Source organism: Elephas maximus, chromosome 9 (genome assembly GCF_024166365.1).
Source record: "Elephas maximus indicus isolate mEleMax1 chromosome 9, mEleMax1 primary haplotype, whole genome shotgun sequence".
NCBI lineage: Eukaryota > Metazoa > Chordata > Mammalia > Proboscidea > Elephantidae > Elephas > Elephas maximus.
Genome location: NC_064827.1, coordinates 24,270,115 through 24,289,088, shown reverse-complemented (window position 1 = coordinate 24,289,088; position 18,974 = coordinate 24,270,115). Strand labels below are relative to the sequence as shown.

Genomic DNA, 18,974 nt, shown 5'->3' with positions numbered 1-18,974 from the left:
TATATTGGTTAGCATTTACTGAAAACTGCCCTAGGACAAAAGGAGCCCTGGTGGCTCAGTGGTTAAGCACTAGGCTACTAACCAAAAAGTCAGTGGTTTGAACCTACCAGCTGCTGCATGGGAGAAAGATGTGGCAGTCTGCTTTCATAAAAATTACAGCCTTGGAAACCTTATAGGGCGGTTCTACTCTCTCCTATAGGGTTGCTATGAGTCGGAATCAACTTGATGGCCACGAGTTTTTTGTCCTAGGACAAAATGAAAAAGACGGTTAAGGAAATGGGATAAAAGGGTAAAAATCTGATCTCAGTACTAAATCTAGTTAGCAGGCAGGAGGCAAAGGGCAGAAATAAATAACCGAGTTTGGTATAGGAAGACAGTACTAACAGGATGTCCTTGTGTTTAATACTAGAAACGGCAATTGCAGTATGTTAATCACTTACCTGGAACAGCAGACTACCCCTGCTTAAAAAAGCCAGTAGAAGATTTTTCTGCTCTACTAAGACTGAATCCCTTTCTTGGCTCAAGTACAGTGACAGGGTTTGGGGGAAGAGACTTTTTGGTATATGGCAGTCCATGACAGAGCCGTAGTCTGCCCCACTCTCAAATTTTGCTGAAATCCACTATGAAGTTCAAAATTGCCTTTTAGGCAAGCAAAGAAGGTTGCTGAATCTGAGCCATCCATTCCTCTGCCATTTGCCAAAAGCCTAGTGCCTTCACAACCACGAAGCGCACACGGAGGAAGACTCAGAAGAAGCAGACAGAAGCTCTGCCTCTGCAAAGGAGCGTGCAGTTTAGTTGGGGAGACAAAGCTTAAATACTAAAACCGGTAAAAGCAGATTACAAAGCAACCTGGGAGTAAGTGTATAATCTTACAGGGCAAATGACACAGATAAATGCAGAAGGGACACGGAGGAAAGAGGAGTGTGTAAAACACAGCAGTGCTGGATACGCCCGGGAGGGCATGCTGCCTGACAGCGGTGTAGCCTCCCCATTCCTGTCGGTAGCTTCGGTGAGAAATGATGTGGGATAAGAAATTCAGATATACCGCATCGATCTCTTCCTGCTTATCTGCAGTCTGTCCGTCTGTCACAGATGGAAATTAAATCGATTCCATAATTTGCTCTCCACAAAGCCATGTTGGTTTCTACCTAGTAATTTATGCTCTTCTTGGTGTTTGCAAATCGATTGCTATTATGGGATGTAGACAGATCTGGGCCTGGATCCAGTAGGTTGGGGGATTACTGGAGTGGATATGTACGCATGCACATGAAATCCTGGAAAAGCAGACTCTCATTGCTATGTATTTTACTCATTGAATAAAAACATATTTTCAGAATTTTTTTTAAAGCATGTTTAATTACACTCAGATTGCATTTCTAGGGAGTGTATCTGCCTTATTTCATATTGCTTCTGACAGGCCTTGACATTTGCCCAACCTTCAAACCACCTTCAGTGGCTTTGTAGCCAGACTCTTTGTTTCAAAAGAGCTGTGCTTTATCCCAAGACTATTATGGATGACTGCTTTTTTTTTTTTTCTTTCTTTTCACATAGAAATAGGTATAGACATTCATCTAGTTTGAGAAAGAAAAGCGTTGCTACCTATCGGCTTGGGAAAGTCAACTTTATTTAAACACTCAACTTTATTGTTGTACCTTAAAAAAAATTTTTTTTTTAAGTCCTTTAGAGATTGTGAAATTCTTTCAAAACAAATTAAAAGGAAAACATTTTCTGTGATTTCTTTACAGATTCTGGACAATCAGGAAGTCCAAGCCACAATGATCCTGCCAAGAATCCTCCAGGTAAATATGTGTTCCAGGACGTTTGCAATCTGACATTGTTGGAGAACAAAGGTACCACTGTATAGATAAACACCCCATAATTGGTCAGCTGCCTATTTTGTTCTGGCAGGCAGGTATGATCGGGACAAGCTGTGATTCTGTTCAGGCCCTTTGCAGAGGCAAATACTTCCATGTTGGCGTCATCCGTATTTACCTAATGACCAGCATTTTAATCTTTGTTGGTGTTTCTTTGTAAATAAATATGAATGTATTTTGGTGTTAGGTACTCAAAGTCATTGCTGTTAGAAAGCCCCCCCCCACCCAAGAAAAAAGCCTTTAAAGTTTTCTTTTAAAACTCACGAAAGAAAGTTTTTCCATACTCTTATTATAGTTTATCAACTCTCATTGCTTTAAAAAGGGTGGGGTGGTTGATTTTTTTTTTTTCAGCGAAGGGTTTTTGCAGAAGAGTTTTTATTCCATAAGGTTTTGATTGGATTGCCAGAATCAGGAAATAATGAAAGTAGGACTTTTCCTTTAGTATAATGGATGCCAAATACCTTCTTTATTTTCAGAAGTTGTTCCATATCTGAAAATGGGCTGTAATAACTTGGCTGTCTTCGTAGTTTTGTTGCTGCAAAATCTGAACATGTAGCATTTTGTTTTTGATTTAGGAGTAGTATCTTTTCTCATGAGGTAAAACAAGCACAAGGAAGAATTTCTAACATTTCATTATCATAAGAATTTTAATTCGTGACTGTGGTAAAAGAGTACTCTAGGAATAAAATAGTAAAAACAAAACAAAACCCAAGTCAGCCCAATGCACCTCCAACCTCCTCCCCCGAATGTCTTAAGTCTTTTCTTTAAAAACAAACCAAAAGGTTTATAAAAAGTAATAGTAATTGTTTCTTCAAGTAGACTGTTTTGGATCCTTAATGGTTTCAACTTCCTTCTGGGAATGCTTAGCTAATGTGAGGCTTGAATACTTAAAAAAAAAAGAACCCCTAAATTTCCAAGAAAATACATTAGAGCAGGATGTTTTAAACTGATACCAGAAAGATATAGTAAGTAGATACATAAGTACAAAAATGGAAAATCAGAACTGAATATATTTTTTCTTTCCGAGTCTTCCCTATACATTGCTTTTAATTTTTACCTTTAATTTTAATTTTATCTTTTTCCAACTAGACAGTAACTTATTCTGCATTATAAAAAATTATATTGTTTGACAAAACTAATATATACGTAAAACAAAACTAAACTAAACTCACTGCCATCGAGTCAATTCTGACTCATAGCAACCCTATGGGACAGAGTAGAACTGCCCCATACAGTTCCAATTAAATAGATTTTAAAATGTCAATTAAGCTGATTTAAAATTTTTTTTCTGTGAAATCATTTAATATTACTAAAAATTGATAGCAAAACTTAAAAAAAAAAAAAACCTGGAAAGTTTTAAATGGAGCTGCCAGTTAGATTTATTATTTTACTTTTGTTCCGTGTAATGGGAGAACAGAATTGCATCAGTTTTCTTTCCAGACAATCTATTTAGAAAGTGATCAGTTTCGTCAGAAATTTTCTGAAGTGGAGAAAGTTTTATTAACTTGTAATAAGCCTTTAACTCTTTATTTCTTGTTTTTAGTTGTCTGGTATTTTCTGTGTGTAGTCCATGATGGCCGAAAGTGAATTATTCCTACACCTTTTATGAAAGCCTCCTCAACTCTTTTTATCAAGAATAGGGAAAAAAATCAGTAGAAGAAAAGTGGATAAGTATTTTAAGTCAGACTAAACAAAGGGTATGTTCTTTGTATTTGAATGACAGCTTGATTTGGGATTAATAAATCTGTTATTGTTTGAAATGCATTTCTGAACATGTACAGAAGGCTCACCTAAAAACGTTCTCTACTTGAGCTGAATGAATAATCTTTGGATAGTTATGTAATGCCAGGATTTGATTTTTCAGCATTTGTCAAGAAGCTTAGTTAAATTTTTCTTTTGCTATGTTCAGCAGTAAAGATAATCTCTTAAATTATCTTAATTAAATTCAGATAATCTCTTAAATCATCTGTTTGCACGTAACATGACACACAGAAGCAAACTATCAGGTAGATCACCTCTACATTTTTTTCCCCTTTTGAGTTTTCCTTGGAAATCAAACCTTTTTGCAAACCATGTCTGAAAACTGGGATGTTATAGATGAGTAGATGTTATGATTAGTTGGAAATTATATATATGTAAATTATACATGGATTGCCAGTTTTTCAGATTTCAAATATGTAAGACACATGTAATATCAAAATTAAAATGAACGTAATTAGAATTTTCTATGATGATTTTTTTTTTTTTTTAAGATGATTTAGGTGCATTCCGTCAATTTAACATGTTTTGCGTATCCTTATATAATGGACTTACCCCCAGCGCTTATTAAGGAACTCTGATTGAGGAAAGTAGGACCAGAGAGTTTGTTCCGTAATACCTTGAAATAAGTGAAGTCACTAGGAATATTTTTTCCTATTTTTAAATGTGAAAAACCAGAAATTATTCAGGTTTTTGTTTTGCAATCAGAATACATTACACTTGCCGTTAAAAGCCCTTTCATAAGCGTAAGCATCTTTGTTATCTTGGGGCATAATTTGTCTTTAGGAGGCTCTTTTCATCTCTGTATCCTGGCCTTGGCTGAAATATGAAATCACCAAAGTTGTAGATTCAGTATCTTGAGAAGGCATAATCCATTTAGGGGAAAATTCAATCTTCTGCCACACACACACAAAAAAAAACAGTCAAATTTACCTTGCTGCTAGTATTGTTATAACGAGGAGAAGCTAAACCTTGGAAGAAGATCACCTTGATTCTCAGCACTTTCCTATCCCTGCTAGTTTTCCATCAGGAGATGTGCACCCTATGGAGATTGCACCCATCTACTCCTGTGTTTATTTCCTAACAGCTTGGGAAGAGATGGCAACAATTCCAGCCCTTTTAGAGATATAGGCTCTTTAGAATCTGTTCCCCACTGATGACATGAAGGTGGAATCCCATCCAATCATCCCATAAGTGGAGATGCATGTGTCTGCCCACAAGCCCAACACCCCTCTGCTTGGCTGTTCTCCGGCCTCAGACAGGACTGTCTGACTGAAGAGATTCTGTCCTCACTGATTCAGGGTGACTCTAAAACCCTTCAGCCTTAATATGGATGTCTACTCTTTGTTCTCTTTATTGGGATTAATACTTAGTGAACGCAAGCAAACAAAAGCAACTGATTTTTTGGAGGGTATTTGGTATTTGAAATTTTTAAAAGCATTTAGGTAGTCTTTTTGTTATTCGAGGAGCCCTGGTGGCACAGTGGTTAAGTGCTCAGCTGTTAATCAAAAAGTCGGCAGTTTGAACCTCGCAGCCGCTCTGTGGGAGAAAGATGTGGTGATCTGCTCTATCCATCAAGATTACAGCCTTGGAAACCCTGTGGGGCAGTTCTGCTCTGTCCTGTAGGGTTGTTAGGAGTCAGAGTCGACTTGTTGGAACTCTAAAAAGTGTTTTAAAAATTATTTAAGTACTCTTGTTTTTTAAAAAATCCTGAGTATTATAAATGATGAATGTGCTTGGCTGTTAACCAAAAGGTTGAAAGTTGGAGTCCACCCAGAGCCACCTCAGAAAAAAGGCCTGGCAGTCTACTTCCAAAAAATCAGCCATTGAAAACCCTGCGGTAACGTACATGGAGCTGCCATGAATTGGAGTCTATTCAACAGCAACTGGCTTATTGGTTATTATTTTTAAAAGAACTTAAGTGTCCTTTGTGATATTTCTTTATACTATTTATGATATAATATTTTGTTTTATTCTCAGTTACAAGGCAGAGATGGGCACAAGAATCTTTTCAGGACCCAAGTTCTGTAAAAGTCTGATTCTGGCCCTGATGGGCCCAAGAACTTGACCTTATTATTTTTGACCTTATTATGGAAGTAATTGGCTATTTCTTTCTTTCTTTTTTTTTTTTTAATGATCCAAGTCTTCTTTGTTTGTGACAGAAGTTACGTATTTGTATTCAGTTACTTTGTAAATATCAAATTAATCCCTGTTTTTTTTTTTTATGATAGAGTCAGAAGTTATATGTTTATATTCAGATGGTTTGTTAATATCAAAATAGTAGAACTACAAGTGTTCTCTCTCAACTATAGCATATGACTCTCGTGGACCAAACAATGGTAAACCATTAATTCAGGGATTTAGACTTAGATCCAATTTTATTTGTAATAATTGAGAACTCCACTGCCGCTTTCAATGTGTGATTGGATTGAAGTCTTTTAGAATTAGCTTTGACTCGCTCTATTATTTTGTGTCTCTACGTTCTTTCAGATTTCCCACCCTCCCTCAGTTGCCCAGTGCTGAAATGGGTGGTATCCCAGGAATACCAGGGCAATCTAGAGGTTGTATTTTTGCCTCTAAGTCAAGCCCAAGCTGACATCTCATTTGGAGTCCAGGGAGGCTGCGGCTGTATGGGAAGCTATTTCTTGGCTGGAAATTTAACAAAGAAATATTGAATCCTGGGGCTCCTAGGGAGCCCTGGTGGTGCGGTGGTTAAGCGTTAGGCTGCTAACCAAAAGATTGGCAGTTTGAATCCACCAGTTGCTCCTTGGAAACCCTATGGGGCAGTTCTACTCTGTCATATAGTGTCACTATAATCGGAATGGACTCGACAGCAATGGGTTTGTTTTCTTTTTCTTATTTTTTGGTTTTGGGGCTCCTTGAGAGACTATGATACTTTTTGCAAATTTTATGACATAAACTTATGAAGTATTCTAAGCACTATTAGCCAGAGCTTCCTTATCTGGAAGCAGATGGACTCACCATCCTCCTCTTCTTTTTTTTTGCATGCTTTACAGGGTGCTTGTGCTATTTTGTGTATTGATTTTTTATGTAGTCTGGAAAGACCTCAGGAAACTATCAGGATCTTATAGGTGGCTTGAGTAAGCGCCCCTACATCCTCTCTGGAATAAGGATGGGGCCAAATAAATGACTCAGTAAATTTAATAAGGACTAAACATGGAGCCCTGGTGGCACAGTGCTTAAGAGCTCAGCTGCTAACTAAAAGTCAGCAGTTTGAATCCACCAACCACTCCTTGGAAACCCAAAAGGTCAGTTCTACTCTGTCCTTAGGGGTTGCTATGAGTTGGAATCGACTCAACAACAGGTTTTTGGTTATCTATTAAATGTAGCAATATACTTGACTTGCATTTGAGAAATTCTTTAAATCATAAAATTTGGAGGTCCATTTCTCCCCAACTGGATTTTAAAGATACTGAAATTGAAGCCAACAGAGGGCTATTATGAAACTAAAAAAAAAAAAAAAAAAAACTAGTAAAAAGCAACCTAAAATTTACCAAGAAAACTAGTCCAGCATCTGCAGTTCTCATCTGTGGGATCTTCGGGGCCCATATTTCTTTGACCTTTCAGTTTACTTTTTCAAAATTTAGAATTGGGGACAAATTTAAAGCCCATTGCTGTTGGGTCTATTCTGACTCGTAGTGACCCTATAGGACAGAATAGAGCTACCCCATACGGTTTTCAAGGAGCAGCTGGTAGATTTGAACTGCTGACCTTTTGGTTAGCAGCTAAGTTCTTAATCATTGTACCTTCTCATAGTTATAGAAACAATAAAACATTTTCTTTGCTGTTTGCTTATGAAACCAGATAAATTTGCATAGGTCCTCTAGGACTTCTTGGGATATGTTTTGTTTTAACATATAGTGTTCAAAGTCCAAAAAAAGGGTAGACTTACTCTGCTATTTTTTATCATAGCCTTTTTACTCCTTAATGAATAAGTTCCATATTCATTCCTTTTCATATCCCCATTTATTGTATCCATCAGAATCAAGATTTTTTTTTTTTTAAATGGGGGAAAATGTACTATTTCATGATACTTAGAAGTAATTTTAAACTCTGGCACTGGACAACATACAACTGACTATAAACAGGCTTTCTATTCATAAACGTATAAATAGAAAGACACTAAAAGGATTGGTTAACGGTGGTAAGCCCTGATGTTGTACGTAAAGCTTTTAAGTAATTTGAGAATGAGGTCTGTACAAGTCAGTGCTAAAATCAAAGACGTTTTTCTTAACAGATTTTGTTTCAGAAACATTTTTTTCTTCTTTATCCTCTAACTTTTTTGAAGACACCACATTCAGTAAAGTTCTTAAATGTTCAAATTCAGGGTAGGATTCAGAGGAAAAGAGGAGAGGACAAGGGAAGTGTTTTGTTCACAAGCTATTCTTAAAAAGCCAGAAGGGCACATAGCCCTCAGCTGCATATTTTTACAGGACACATCATAGGTGCTTGTTTACAGCCCGTTTTCCAAAGCTTGAGCTACATAGCAGTTGGCACCATGCCTACTCCTGCAATGGTTCTAGCTGGATTTCGTGTATTTAATAATTTGAGGAGAGGAAAAATGAAGACAGTTTAAGAATATTCTAGAAGGTCATGAGAGAAGGAGATATTTTTCCCTATCTCCCCAATACCTACTCTATTACACAACAAACATCGAGTGTCCACTGGTCGCTGAGTTCAGAATTAGATATTACATTCCAGGAGATGGTTGTGGCATGGATCAGTTCAGAAAAAGTAGAGACAGCCATTTGCCCTTGAGGAGCTGGGAATATATGTCATTCCATATCAAAAACAATGAACAACTCAAAGGGCTGCCCTTAGGTGGAATTATCAGCCAACAGATATTTATTGAACATCTGTTATTGTGTACATGGCATTATCCTATACGCTGTGGAGAAGAAAAAGTGAATTATAAGTGAATCTCGCTCTACCCAAACTCTTATCTGTCTATAAATACATATATGTCTGTATGGTATAAACACATATGTATATATGCACACACACATAGATATATACACGTACATATATATGTATATTCACACATGCATATATGTAAATAAGGAACCCTGGTGGTGCAATGGCTAAGTGTTTGGCTGCTAACCAAAAGATTGGCTGTTCAAACCCACCCAGTGGCTCCGTGGGAGAAAGACCTGGAGATCTTTTCCTGTAAAGTTTACAGCCTAGGAAATCCTGTGGAGCAGTTCTGCTCTGTCACATGGGGTCACTATAAGTCAGAATCGACTGGATGGCACCTAACAATAACATGTGTATGCTATAATGAAGACCAAATATTACTTAGTGCCATAACTCAAGCATTGTGGGAGTTCAAACAGATGAAATACTGTTTCCAACCATTGTAGGGAGCATGGCAGAGTGGCAAGAGCATGAATTTTGGATTTACATTTTTTTTCCTCAACCAAGGTTCTGCCTTTCACCATGAACACGAGCATGAACAAGTCAACCGGCTCTTCTGAAACACATCACAGTAGATTATAGCCACTCCAGTTGTAAGGATCAGAGTAACTGGTGCCCAATAAAAATAAGGGTGTTTTCAACCTACTTTCCCTTGCAGCTGGATTCATCAGGAAGACTTCCTGAAGGAAGTATCATTTGATGTGGAACCAAGTAGAAGTGTGTTGATTTTTTTTTACTCCAGCATTCTAAAGACTTAAGATGACATAGACGAAATCATAGGGCAAGATGAGATGCATAAGAATAGAATGTTAGAGATGATACAAAAAAGGCAGAAGAAACAGGTGTTTTCAAGTGTCATAATGGAACAGAATTGTAGTAAGTTTTAGATAGTAAATTTTGTTCTAAAAAGCATTTTGGCATCGAAGACAAAAGCAGAATGACAATTTGTTACATAGTTTTAAATACTAAAATGAGAAAGAGTACAAATGTATCTTTAGAGATAGTTCCCCAACCCCCTGCAAGAATTTATCTCCTAAAAAAAAAAAAAACCAGTGCCAGCGAGCCTCATTTTTCTATAGTGTTCCTACTTTCTGAAGCCACCAACTTTTCCATCTCTAGTGAAACTTTTCTCTGTCTGTTATTCTTTCTATACCCCGCTTATTCTCTTGGCTCCTCTCTAGCAATTTATTTCTTACTTAAAAAGTAAAATCTTTTGCCACTCATTCAGACAGCCCCATTCAACCAAGTGTCCTATCTCTCTCTTCTTTTTCATGATATGGAATGAAAAACTCTAAAAATCTATCTTGAATTCTCCTGCAGTTTGGGCTTGTGTCCCCATCGAAATGATTCTCATTGAATTCATGACTTCTTTTTTTTTTTTTTTAGGTCTGAATGCAGTGGCTCCTTTCCATTCTATTCTTGTTTCCATATTATTGATTGGAATATGGAATATTTGATTCCACTGACCGTGCTCTACTTAAACTTTTGCCTTTGGAAACAAGAACGTTTCCTGGTATTCCATGGGCCTTTCTCTTTACTTTCAGTTTCTTATGGCGGCTACTTCCGTCTTCTAAGCCAGATTTTTATTCCCAGTCTTATATGTGTCTTCAACGCCTCCTGTGATTTTGAAGTATAATCATTTTTTATTATTCTAAAATGCATACCTTTGGAACAGATCTCTCCTCTAAGTTTCAGACCCATGTGTCCAACTACATTTTGGATGTGTTTCTCTACATGTCCCATGGATAATTCAAATTTAACGTTTCTAAAATTAAGCTCATTTCCTTTTCTACCAGACTTTTTTTCCCTCCTGTGTAAGATATCTTAGGACCACGAGCATCTATTCAGGTACCCTTGTACAGAGTACCTTAGGAGTTCTCACTTATCCCATATTCATTCACGTTCCACGTTTAAACAATTCTTGAATCCAGCCCTACCTCGAGGTTCCCACTGCCCTTGTTTGGACTATAGACATTTCTTGCCTGACATTGTGCAGAAATCTTATATTTATCTTTCTTCTCTCCCAGTTCTTTCTTTTTTAATCCTGTATATGAATACATTTCATAAAACATAAATCTGACTTGCTTAAAAGCCTCTGATGGCTCACTAATTATGTGCCCATATTCTCAGCCATGGCTTTAGATGCTGTACAACAACAGTTACCAACATCCCTTCCTTTTCCTTTCTTCCACAGATATGCTCGTTTTCCTGCCAAGATAGCCTTATCAACCCAGTGAACTCCTATCCATCCTTCATGCCCAAACTAGTCCTTGCATCTTATCTGACTCTCCCAGGCAGAGTTGGGCATCTCTGCCTTCATTAGGATTGCCGCTTTATCTGTAAACTTTTGTTTACACATCTCTCTCCTCTTGTTGTTGTTAGGTGCCATTGAGTCGGTTCCGAATCATAAAGACCCTATGTGCAGCAGAATAAAACACTGCCCTGTCCTCCGCCATCTTCACAATCGCTGTTATGCTTGAGTCCATTGTTGCAGCCACTGTGTCAGTCTATCTTGTTGAAGTTCTTCCTATTTTTCACTGACTCTCTACCAAGCATAATGTCCTTCTTTCGGAATGGGTCCCTCCTGATAACTTGTCCATAGTACTTGAGACCATCCTTGCCTCTAAGGAGCATTCTGTACATCTTCCAAGACAGATTTGTTCATTTTTCTGGCAGTCAATGGTATATTCAGTATTCTTTCCCAACACCATCATTCAGAGGCATCAATTCTTCGATCTTCCTTATTCATTGTCCAGTTTTTCCATGCATGTGTAGTGATTGAAATACCATGGCTTGGGTCAGGAACACCTTAGTCCTCAAAGTGACATCTTTGCTTTTTAACACTTTAATAAGGTCTTTTGCAGCAGATTTGCACAACGCAATATGTCGTTTGATTTCTTAACTGCTGCTTCTCCTCTAGTAGACAGTTAATATTTTTAATGAGTAGTTTACTACTATAAGCCAATATTTCTTTTTCTTGACACACTCTACAAAACACTATTCAAGAAAGCATAGGATATAAGTACTTAAATAGGCTGCTAGTGCAACTTTTTCACTGATGAAAAACGAGGCAAAGAGGTTAAGTGACTTGCCCCAGATCCCAATTTATTATTGGTAAATGTAGCTTAAAATCATCTTTTTCCTGGGTCAAATCCTTGTCAGTAGTAATCCCACTACATTGTTAGTACTTTTCTCCTTGCCCCTTTCTCTGCTGCCCTCAATAAATAATACCATTTATCGGGGTGCATTCCCTCATGATAAAATTAGCCAAAAACTATCCTTGTCTATACTTGACTAAGTGTTCAAGTCTATACTCAATGTGTACTATGAAGAAAGAGAAATAAGAAATGATTGTATTGAGATGCTCTAGGCAGGATTCAATCTGGATCTCCTATCACACACAGCGGATGCCACACTGGAGCTCCTGGGGCAGTTGTAATGGCTCTCACTATTGGGAGAAAGGGCAGTGGGCAGAGGGTGAGGAGATGAAGGAGGTGAATGTTGATTGACTCATGTCTCATTGGAGAGCGCTTAGGGAGTGATGTTAGCTGAGAGTTTCTTGAGGCCATGGGCTTGGTACACCAATGAAGGAGGAAGCTTCCTCCCCTGCAAGTTCTTGTAGTTGCCAGAACTCAGTAGCCCCCATCTTCTCCTCTACCCCATTTTTCTCGGGTGTCCTGCACTCTCTTTTTTGTTTGGGCCAGGGACCAAGTTGGTACACTGTCACAAGTATACTGTAAAAATGCACTAAATGCACTCCTTTCACAAGGCTGTGAGAGAAAGGGCTAGCTCTTGGTTTATGGTTAGTTAGTCAAGCTTTTGTTTTTCTTAACTTTATACCTATATTTCAGGGTCTTGTTATATCTGAAACGATGTCATAACTTAAAAATCGGAATAGTTTTTTTTTTTTAATTTATTGTGCTTTAAGTGAAAGTTTACAAGTCAATCTCATACAAAAACTTACACACACCTTACTGTGTACTCCTAGCTGCTCTCCCCCTAATGAGACAGCGCAGTCCTCTTCTCTACCCTGTGTTCCCGGTGACCATCCAACCAGCTTCTGTCCCCCTCTGCCTTCTCATCTGGCCCCCAGACAGGAGCTGCCCATGTAGTCTCATGTGTCTACTTGAGTCAAGCTCACTCCTCACCAGTATCATTTTTTGTCTTATAGTCCAGTCCAATCCCTGTTTGAAGAGTTGGGTTCGGAAATGGTTCCAGCCTTGTGCTAACAGAGGGTCCAGGGACCATGACTCCCAGGGTCCATATAGATTTTTAATATATTGATGTAGACACTTAATTTATACTGCACCTAGTTCCAGAAAACTTTTGGGAGGGCTTGTGCATAAATAGGCTATAATTTGTTAACTTTTAAAAGGAATTGCTGTAACGTATTTTTCCTTCTTTGTTGAATGTCCAGATTCCCCATAGGGAGGGTCAGAATCCTCATTGGAAAAGAAGCCTGAGTCAGAAATACTGCCAGGTTAGTTTGTGACTGTTCCCACTGCTTTGGGCAGTATTTTAATGATTGTCTTTTCACCAAAGTACCTTGGGTTCGCTTTACAATGATCGACTAGGGCTGGAGTTTCTTCTCAATTTAAATTCTTTTCCCTCCCCACATTTACAAGGCCTGCTTTTGCAGCATACGGCTACAATTTAATAATGCAAAACATTTTCCTCTTCGCAGCTGGAAAGCTGGAATTGCTCTGTATCTCAGATAGAGTGGACTTGCTCCAGGCTAGTTAAAATCACTGAACTCTGCAGAAACTAAGCTTGCTGTACTTATTTTCCTGTATAAAGGCTCCAGAGGGACCCCCACTTGCATATTAGAGCATCAGGCTTGTAAAGAGGGATCAATTGTGTAGAAACATATTGCAAGCTGACCAGAATCTCAAGTAGGTTTATATCTAGCTCCTTGAGGTTACATCTGTTTCTATCTCATAGACTTGAAGAATATGATTTAAAGATATTAGGCAATTTTTTTTACTAAAGTCTTCTTTCTTCTTCTTTTTCTATAACCACAGAAGAGTAGCAAGACATTAAATAATATAAATTCCTGTTCTTGTGTAACATGATCTGATGATGAATTTTGGTAGACTTTTGCATATTAATGTCATTGATGGTAGAAGAGCTTAAGATCAGGTTTTGGTTTCCAAAGTTGCTGCAAGTCTTCTTGGGTCTTTTGACTTGAATGCTGTTCTTCTGGGATTTTGCATGCTTTCATTTTATGTTATATTCTAAAACTGGGGCCAGACTCCTGTTTTCACGTATAATCTTCATTCTTGACCCCATTAGAGATCATGCCTTATTTTCCCACTCTGTGCCCTGAGCAGATCCATGTCCTCACAACACTCAAGAGGAAGAAAGGGAGACACGGAAACCACTTGACTTCCAGATTTGGTTGAGTCACCATTAAAACCACCATGTGCATTTGTTCATGACCTGACACAACACTGTCATAATGCGCTGTAAGATGCTGGCTCCATTGTTTACTTTGTGGTACTTAAAAAAAAAAAAAAAAAAGTGGATTTTAGTTTCAAAATTTTGATATTTTAGGTCCTAGTCTAGTTCTAAATTGAACTACTTTCCAAACAGAACAGTATGTTTCTAAGTAAGTAAGCAAGAAATAGAAGATAATTTCTGTCAGCACGGCTTTTTGCTATTTTATGCTTAATATGTCCTAGTTGATACCCAGCAATAAGACATACGAATTAAGTTACTTTACGTAGCAGTGATACTTAAGAAGGACTGTCTATGAGCTTTTGAGAGAGGGAAGATCGAAAGAAAAGTAGAGGAAAAGGGGCTCAAGGCAGGGATGGGCTTACTCTGTTAACTAAGACACATTGCTGTCAAGTTGATTCCGACTCATAGTGACCCTATAGGACAGAGTAGAACTGCCCCATAGGGTTTTCAAGGAGCAGTTGGTGGATTCCAACTGCCAGCCTTTTGGTTAGCAGCCAAGCTTGTAACCACTGTGCCACCAGGACTCCTATAACTAAGAAGACGAAGACAAATATGTTTTTAAAAACAGAGTTGGTGCAAACCTGAATTTTTATGTGTTCTTTTTTAAAGACATATTTACACAGTGACCCTTTAACTAGATCATAGATCACCTAGATTATTTTAATAATTTCCTGATCTCTGTAGCTAATATGCTTACCTCATGTCTTAATCCCTCTGATATATCCATTTCAGTCCTACGGTAATTTCAGTAATATGTAAATCTGATTATTTCATTCCACGTCTTATATGCTTCAAAGGCCCCCACTAAAGCCTAACTTTTAGCATGGTGTATAATATGGCCCTTCATGGTTTGGATCCTGCTTCACCTTTCAGTGCCCACATGGACCTTGCCATCTAGCCTTAGCATTAGTTAGTCACGTGCCTCACCTTTTTATCTTTACTTATATTGCTTCTCTGCCTGGATGCCTGTATCTCCTTGTTATCACCTTGTCAGTTGAATTGAGGTAGAGTTTAAAGAAATTGGCAGAGAACTTAGTATATAGTAGATACTTAATAAATGATTCCCCTTGCCCTCAAGACATAGTGACCCTCTGGGACAGAGTAGAACTGCCTCATAGGGTTTCCAAGGAGCAGTTGGTGGTTTGGAACTGCTGACCTTTTGGTTAGCAGCCAAGCTTTTAACCACTGTGCCAACAGGGCTCCTAAGAACTGATGTGGTTGTTGTTAGGTGCCATCGAGTTGGTTCTAACTCACCTTATGTACAACAGAACGAAACAGTGCCTGGTTCTGCACCATCCTCACAATCATTGCCATGCTTGATAACCACTATTAAATTATAATCGCTATGATTATCATCATCATAATTGTTATTATTTTTATTAAAGTTAGGTGATTTTTTTAAAGTTACACAATTAATAAGTAGTAAGACAAGAATTCAGATCTAAGCCTGTTGACTAGATCCCTCATTCTCAATCCATATTATGCACTTTCCTTATTGTAGCCAAGGGAAAGCCATGCACTTTTCTGGGGCCACACCCTACATCTGGATAGAGTACCCTTTAAGTAAGAAGAAAATAGCAACCACAACCATATGTGCTTGGTGAGAAAATATTGAAGAACAAGAGGAAGGGCACATCATCAAAATGCAGAAGATGTATCTTTGAAAATGATGAACTAAAAAAAAAATCAGAGGAAACTTTTCTCGGAAGAAAAGACTTATATGAAAATGGAGCAGGGAAAAAAAGAGCATCAAGGAACAGGGTAACTATGGGAGGTGGGGAAGGATTATAAGAAAACCAAAGTTACTTGCATATGGTTAAAAATCTGCATTGGAGGAAAAAAATCCGGAATTGACCTAAAGGAAGATAGTCACTGCTGTAGAAAGCAAACTAGGTATGTTTATCCTAAAAGCAGAGAAGAAGAATAGAGACAATGAAATGATGAAAAATAAAAACCAAACCTGTTGCCGTCGAGGGAAAATAGAAAACTGAGATTTAATCGAAGTGTTCTGTGTGAAGAGATCAAGGCATTTAGGAGGGAAGCAGAATCAAAGGCAAGTGGAAAAAAATTTTAGGAGCTAAAATGTTCTAAATATGCAGATCAAAAGGAAACTATATTCAGCCAATAGTAATAAATTATACCTATCTCTAAATATATCCTTTTGAAATTTCTGTATTTCAAGGATAAAGAAGAAAATCTTGTAAGCATCCTAGAGGAAAAACAAGTTACCTATACACATGTCTTTTCTTTTTTTGCTAACATTAAATACCAGAAGACAATTTTATTGAAATATCCATTTTTTTATGTTCTAATCAAAGGAACAGAAATATATTCTTTGTTCCTCATGGTCTCAAAAAACAGAGTCCTTCATTTTCTTTGTAAAAATGCTTCCTTGAGAACCTATTCTAGCTGACAAAGTAATTGATCAATATTAAAAAAAAAAAAAACCTGGGAATAGGAAAATCCTCAGGTATGTATCTATGAGATATAAAGAGTAATAATGAGAGTAGTAACCAGTTAAGCAGAGTTATGCCTATGTAATTATTATATGTAAGGTTACAGACATAAATGCCAGTGTTTAAGGTAATTCTTGAAAATTTAAAAATAAGAATTTAGTAACAATTATCTGGGCCCCAAATTCCAGGTTATGTTTTTAAGGACCGAAAAGAAGAGGGAAACTAGGAATGGCAAACTGGTATTCTCCTTTTAGTATAATTTGTTTTTAGATTTTGCTAAAGGGTATTATTTTATCTTATTTTTACTTAAATCCTTTATTAGGGATATCTGCTACTTGATGTCAAGTACGTTTTCAACATCAATTGAAATGATCATGTGATTTTTTTTTTTTTTCCTCCATCATATTGATAGATTTCCTGGTAGTCAATGGCCTTCATTCATGGATTAAACTGCATGATAGTAGTGTATTGTTCTTTGGATGACATTGCTACATTCTATTTGATAATATTTCATTTCCTTCAGAATTTTAGAAGTTATATTTATATGTGCATTTGGTCTTTCGCTGTTTGCTTGCTTGCTTGGTTTTGTTTTGACAGGGGAGGTTACAAATTTAGGTATTGAAGTTTTGCTGGCCTCATTTTAAAGGCTCAGGAGGGACCTTGTCAGCATTTCCGAAGGCCTGGAAGGGTATAAATAGCACCGGAATTTTATATTATTTAAAGTCTAGATACAGGATAGATAAAATTGAGCTGTGAACCCATCTGGACCTGGTGCCTTTTTCCAAGGTGGCTGTTCTGTGCTAAGGTTCTCGGACTTTTAGTGGGCATGATTCCCTTGAGGCTCTCGCTAAGCTGCAGATTCTGATTCCGAGAGTCTGGGGAGGAGCCTGAGATTCTGCGTTTCAATGGCACTGAGACTGGGGAAACAGCTCCCAGGTTATGCCAGTGCTGTTGCCGCTGGGGCCACACATTTCAAGGTGCAAGGGCACTGGTTCTCAAAGTTCGCCGCACATTTGAATCACTTGGGGGGTTTTAAAAAATACTGATGCTCCGGTCCCACCCCATACCTATTCAATCAGAATGTCTGAGAATGGGAGCCAGGGGTCAGCAGTTTTTCAGGAACCCCAGGTGGCTCCAATGTTCAGTGAATTTTGGGAATCACTTTGCTAAGGTAGTTGGTCTACTCAGGTTTTCCACTTCTTTGGTCAATTTGTGTTACTTTTATTTCACTAAGCAATTGCCCGTTTGAATTTTCAAAGTTGTGGTCAATAAATTGCATGTATTATTCTCTTTTAATGTATTTGGTTTCCATGGTTATATCTTCTATTTCTAGTGCTTCTATTTTTTTGCTTTTTCCCTTTTTACTTAATCTGGCTTCCAAATGGTTTTTCTTTTTTTTTTTTTTTTTTACTGGTCTTTTCAGACAATCATCTTTTGTTTTATTTATTGTTTTAACTATTTCTCTTTTTTTATTTTATAATTTCAGCTGTTATCTTTAATTCAATCTTTTAAAATTTTTCTTGAGGTTTTTTTTGTTGTTTTCTACTATCTTATGGTAAATAATTGATTCTTTTTTTTTTTTTTCTTTTCATCGCTTTTATAATTTTCCTTTTGATTTTCTCTTTGGTCTATGACCTATTTTCTTAATTTCCAAGTCTTTCAGAAAGTTTGGTCACTCTTTGTTATTTGTGTTTAATTTTATTGCCAAAGTCACAGTGTGGCCTGAAAATGTCTGTGCTTTTAAAGAATTTGTTAAACTTTTCTCTTTGGTTAGGGACATGATCAATTTTTATGAAAATTTCATGGATATATCAAAAAATATATAGTTTGTATTTAAAGGCTGTAAGGTTAGTTTTTGTCTACTACTCATGTTCCATTCTAAAAGAGATGTATTAAAATTTCTCAGTATAATTTGTGGTGTTATCAAGTTTCTTGTACTCTAATAGTTTTCGTTTTGTTTATTTCTCCATAGTATGATTTGTGCAAGTGGGGGTCTGTGATTTATCTTCGTCATCAATTGTACGTTTTATCCATTCATAATATTCTTTGTCCTGTTTCTTGTAATTCACCTTAAATTCCATATTATCATTAACTGACTGACACTGATTTTTTTGTTTGTTTAAAATTGTCTGATTTCTCTTTGGTCACTCATTTCTTTTCAACTTTTTGTTCTTTTCCTTGTCGTTATCACTTTGTCATAAGTGTGTTCCTTGAAAAAAGCTGGATTTTATTTTTTTCAGTTAATCTTATCTCTTTAGGGGGAAATTCAGTCCATTCTCATTGATCCTAATGACTGATATACTTGATTTGTCCTTCTATGTTACTTTATATTACTTATTTTATGCCCTATTTCCTTGTTGTTGTTGTCTTGATAAAGTTTCTCATTCCATTTTGTTTTCTAACTTGGAAGTTTTCCTACTTTCTTTTTTCCTGCTCTCAAAATGAAATGTCTGTTTACTATTATTTGAAAACAATATGCAGTTTTCATGTA

The 18,974-nt window shown here is 37.1% G+C and overlaps 1 protein-coding gene across 7 annotated transcripts in view; it reads left to right on the top strand.

Moving 5' to 3' along the window:
* NFIB (nuclear factor I B) overlaps window positions 1-18,974 on the top strand; it is a 265,009-nt gene that overhangs the window by 148,949 nt on the left and 97,086 nt on the right. For all 7 annotated transcript variants that reach the window (XM_049896549.1, XM_049896553.1, XM_049896550.1 and 4 more), the window contains exon 3: window positions 1,746-1,799. In XM_049896549.1, the coding sequence (XP_049752506.1) occupies window positions 1,746-1,799 (54 nt within the window). The remainder of the gene's footprint in view (window positions 1-1,745; window positions 1,800-18,974) is intronic.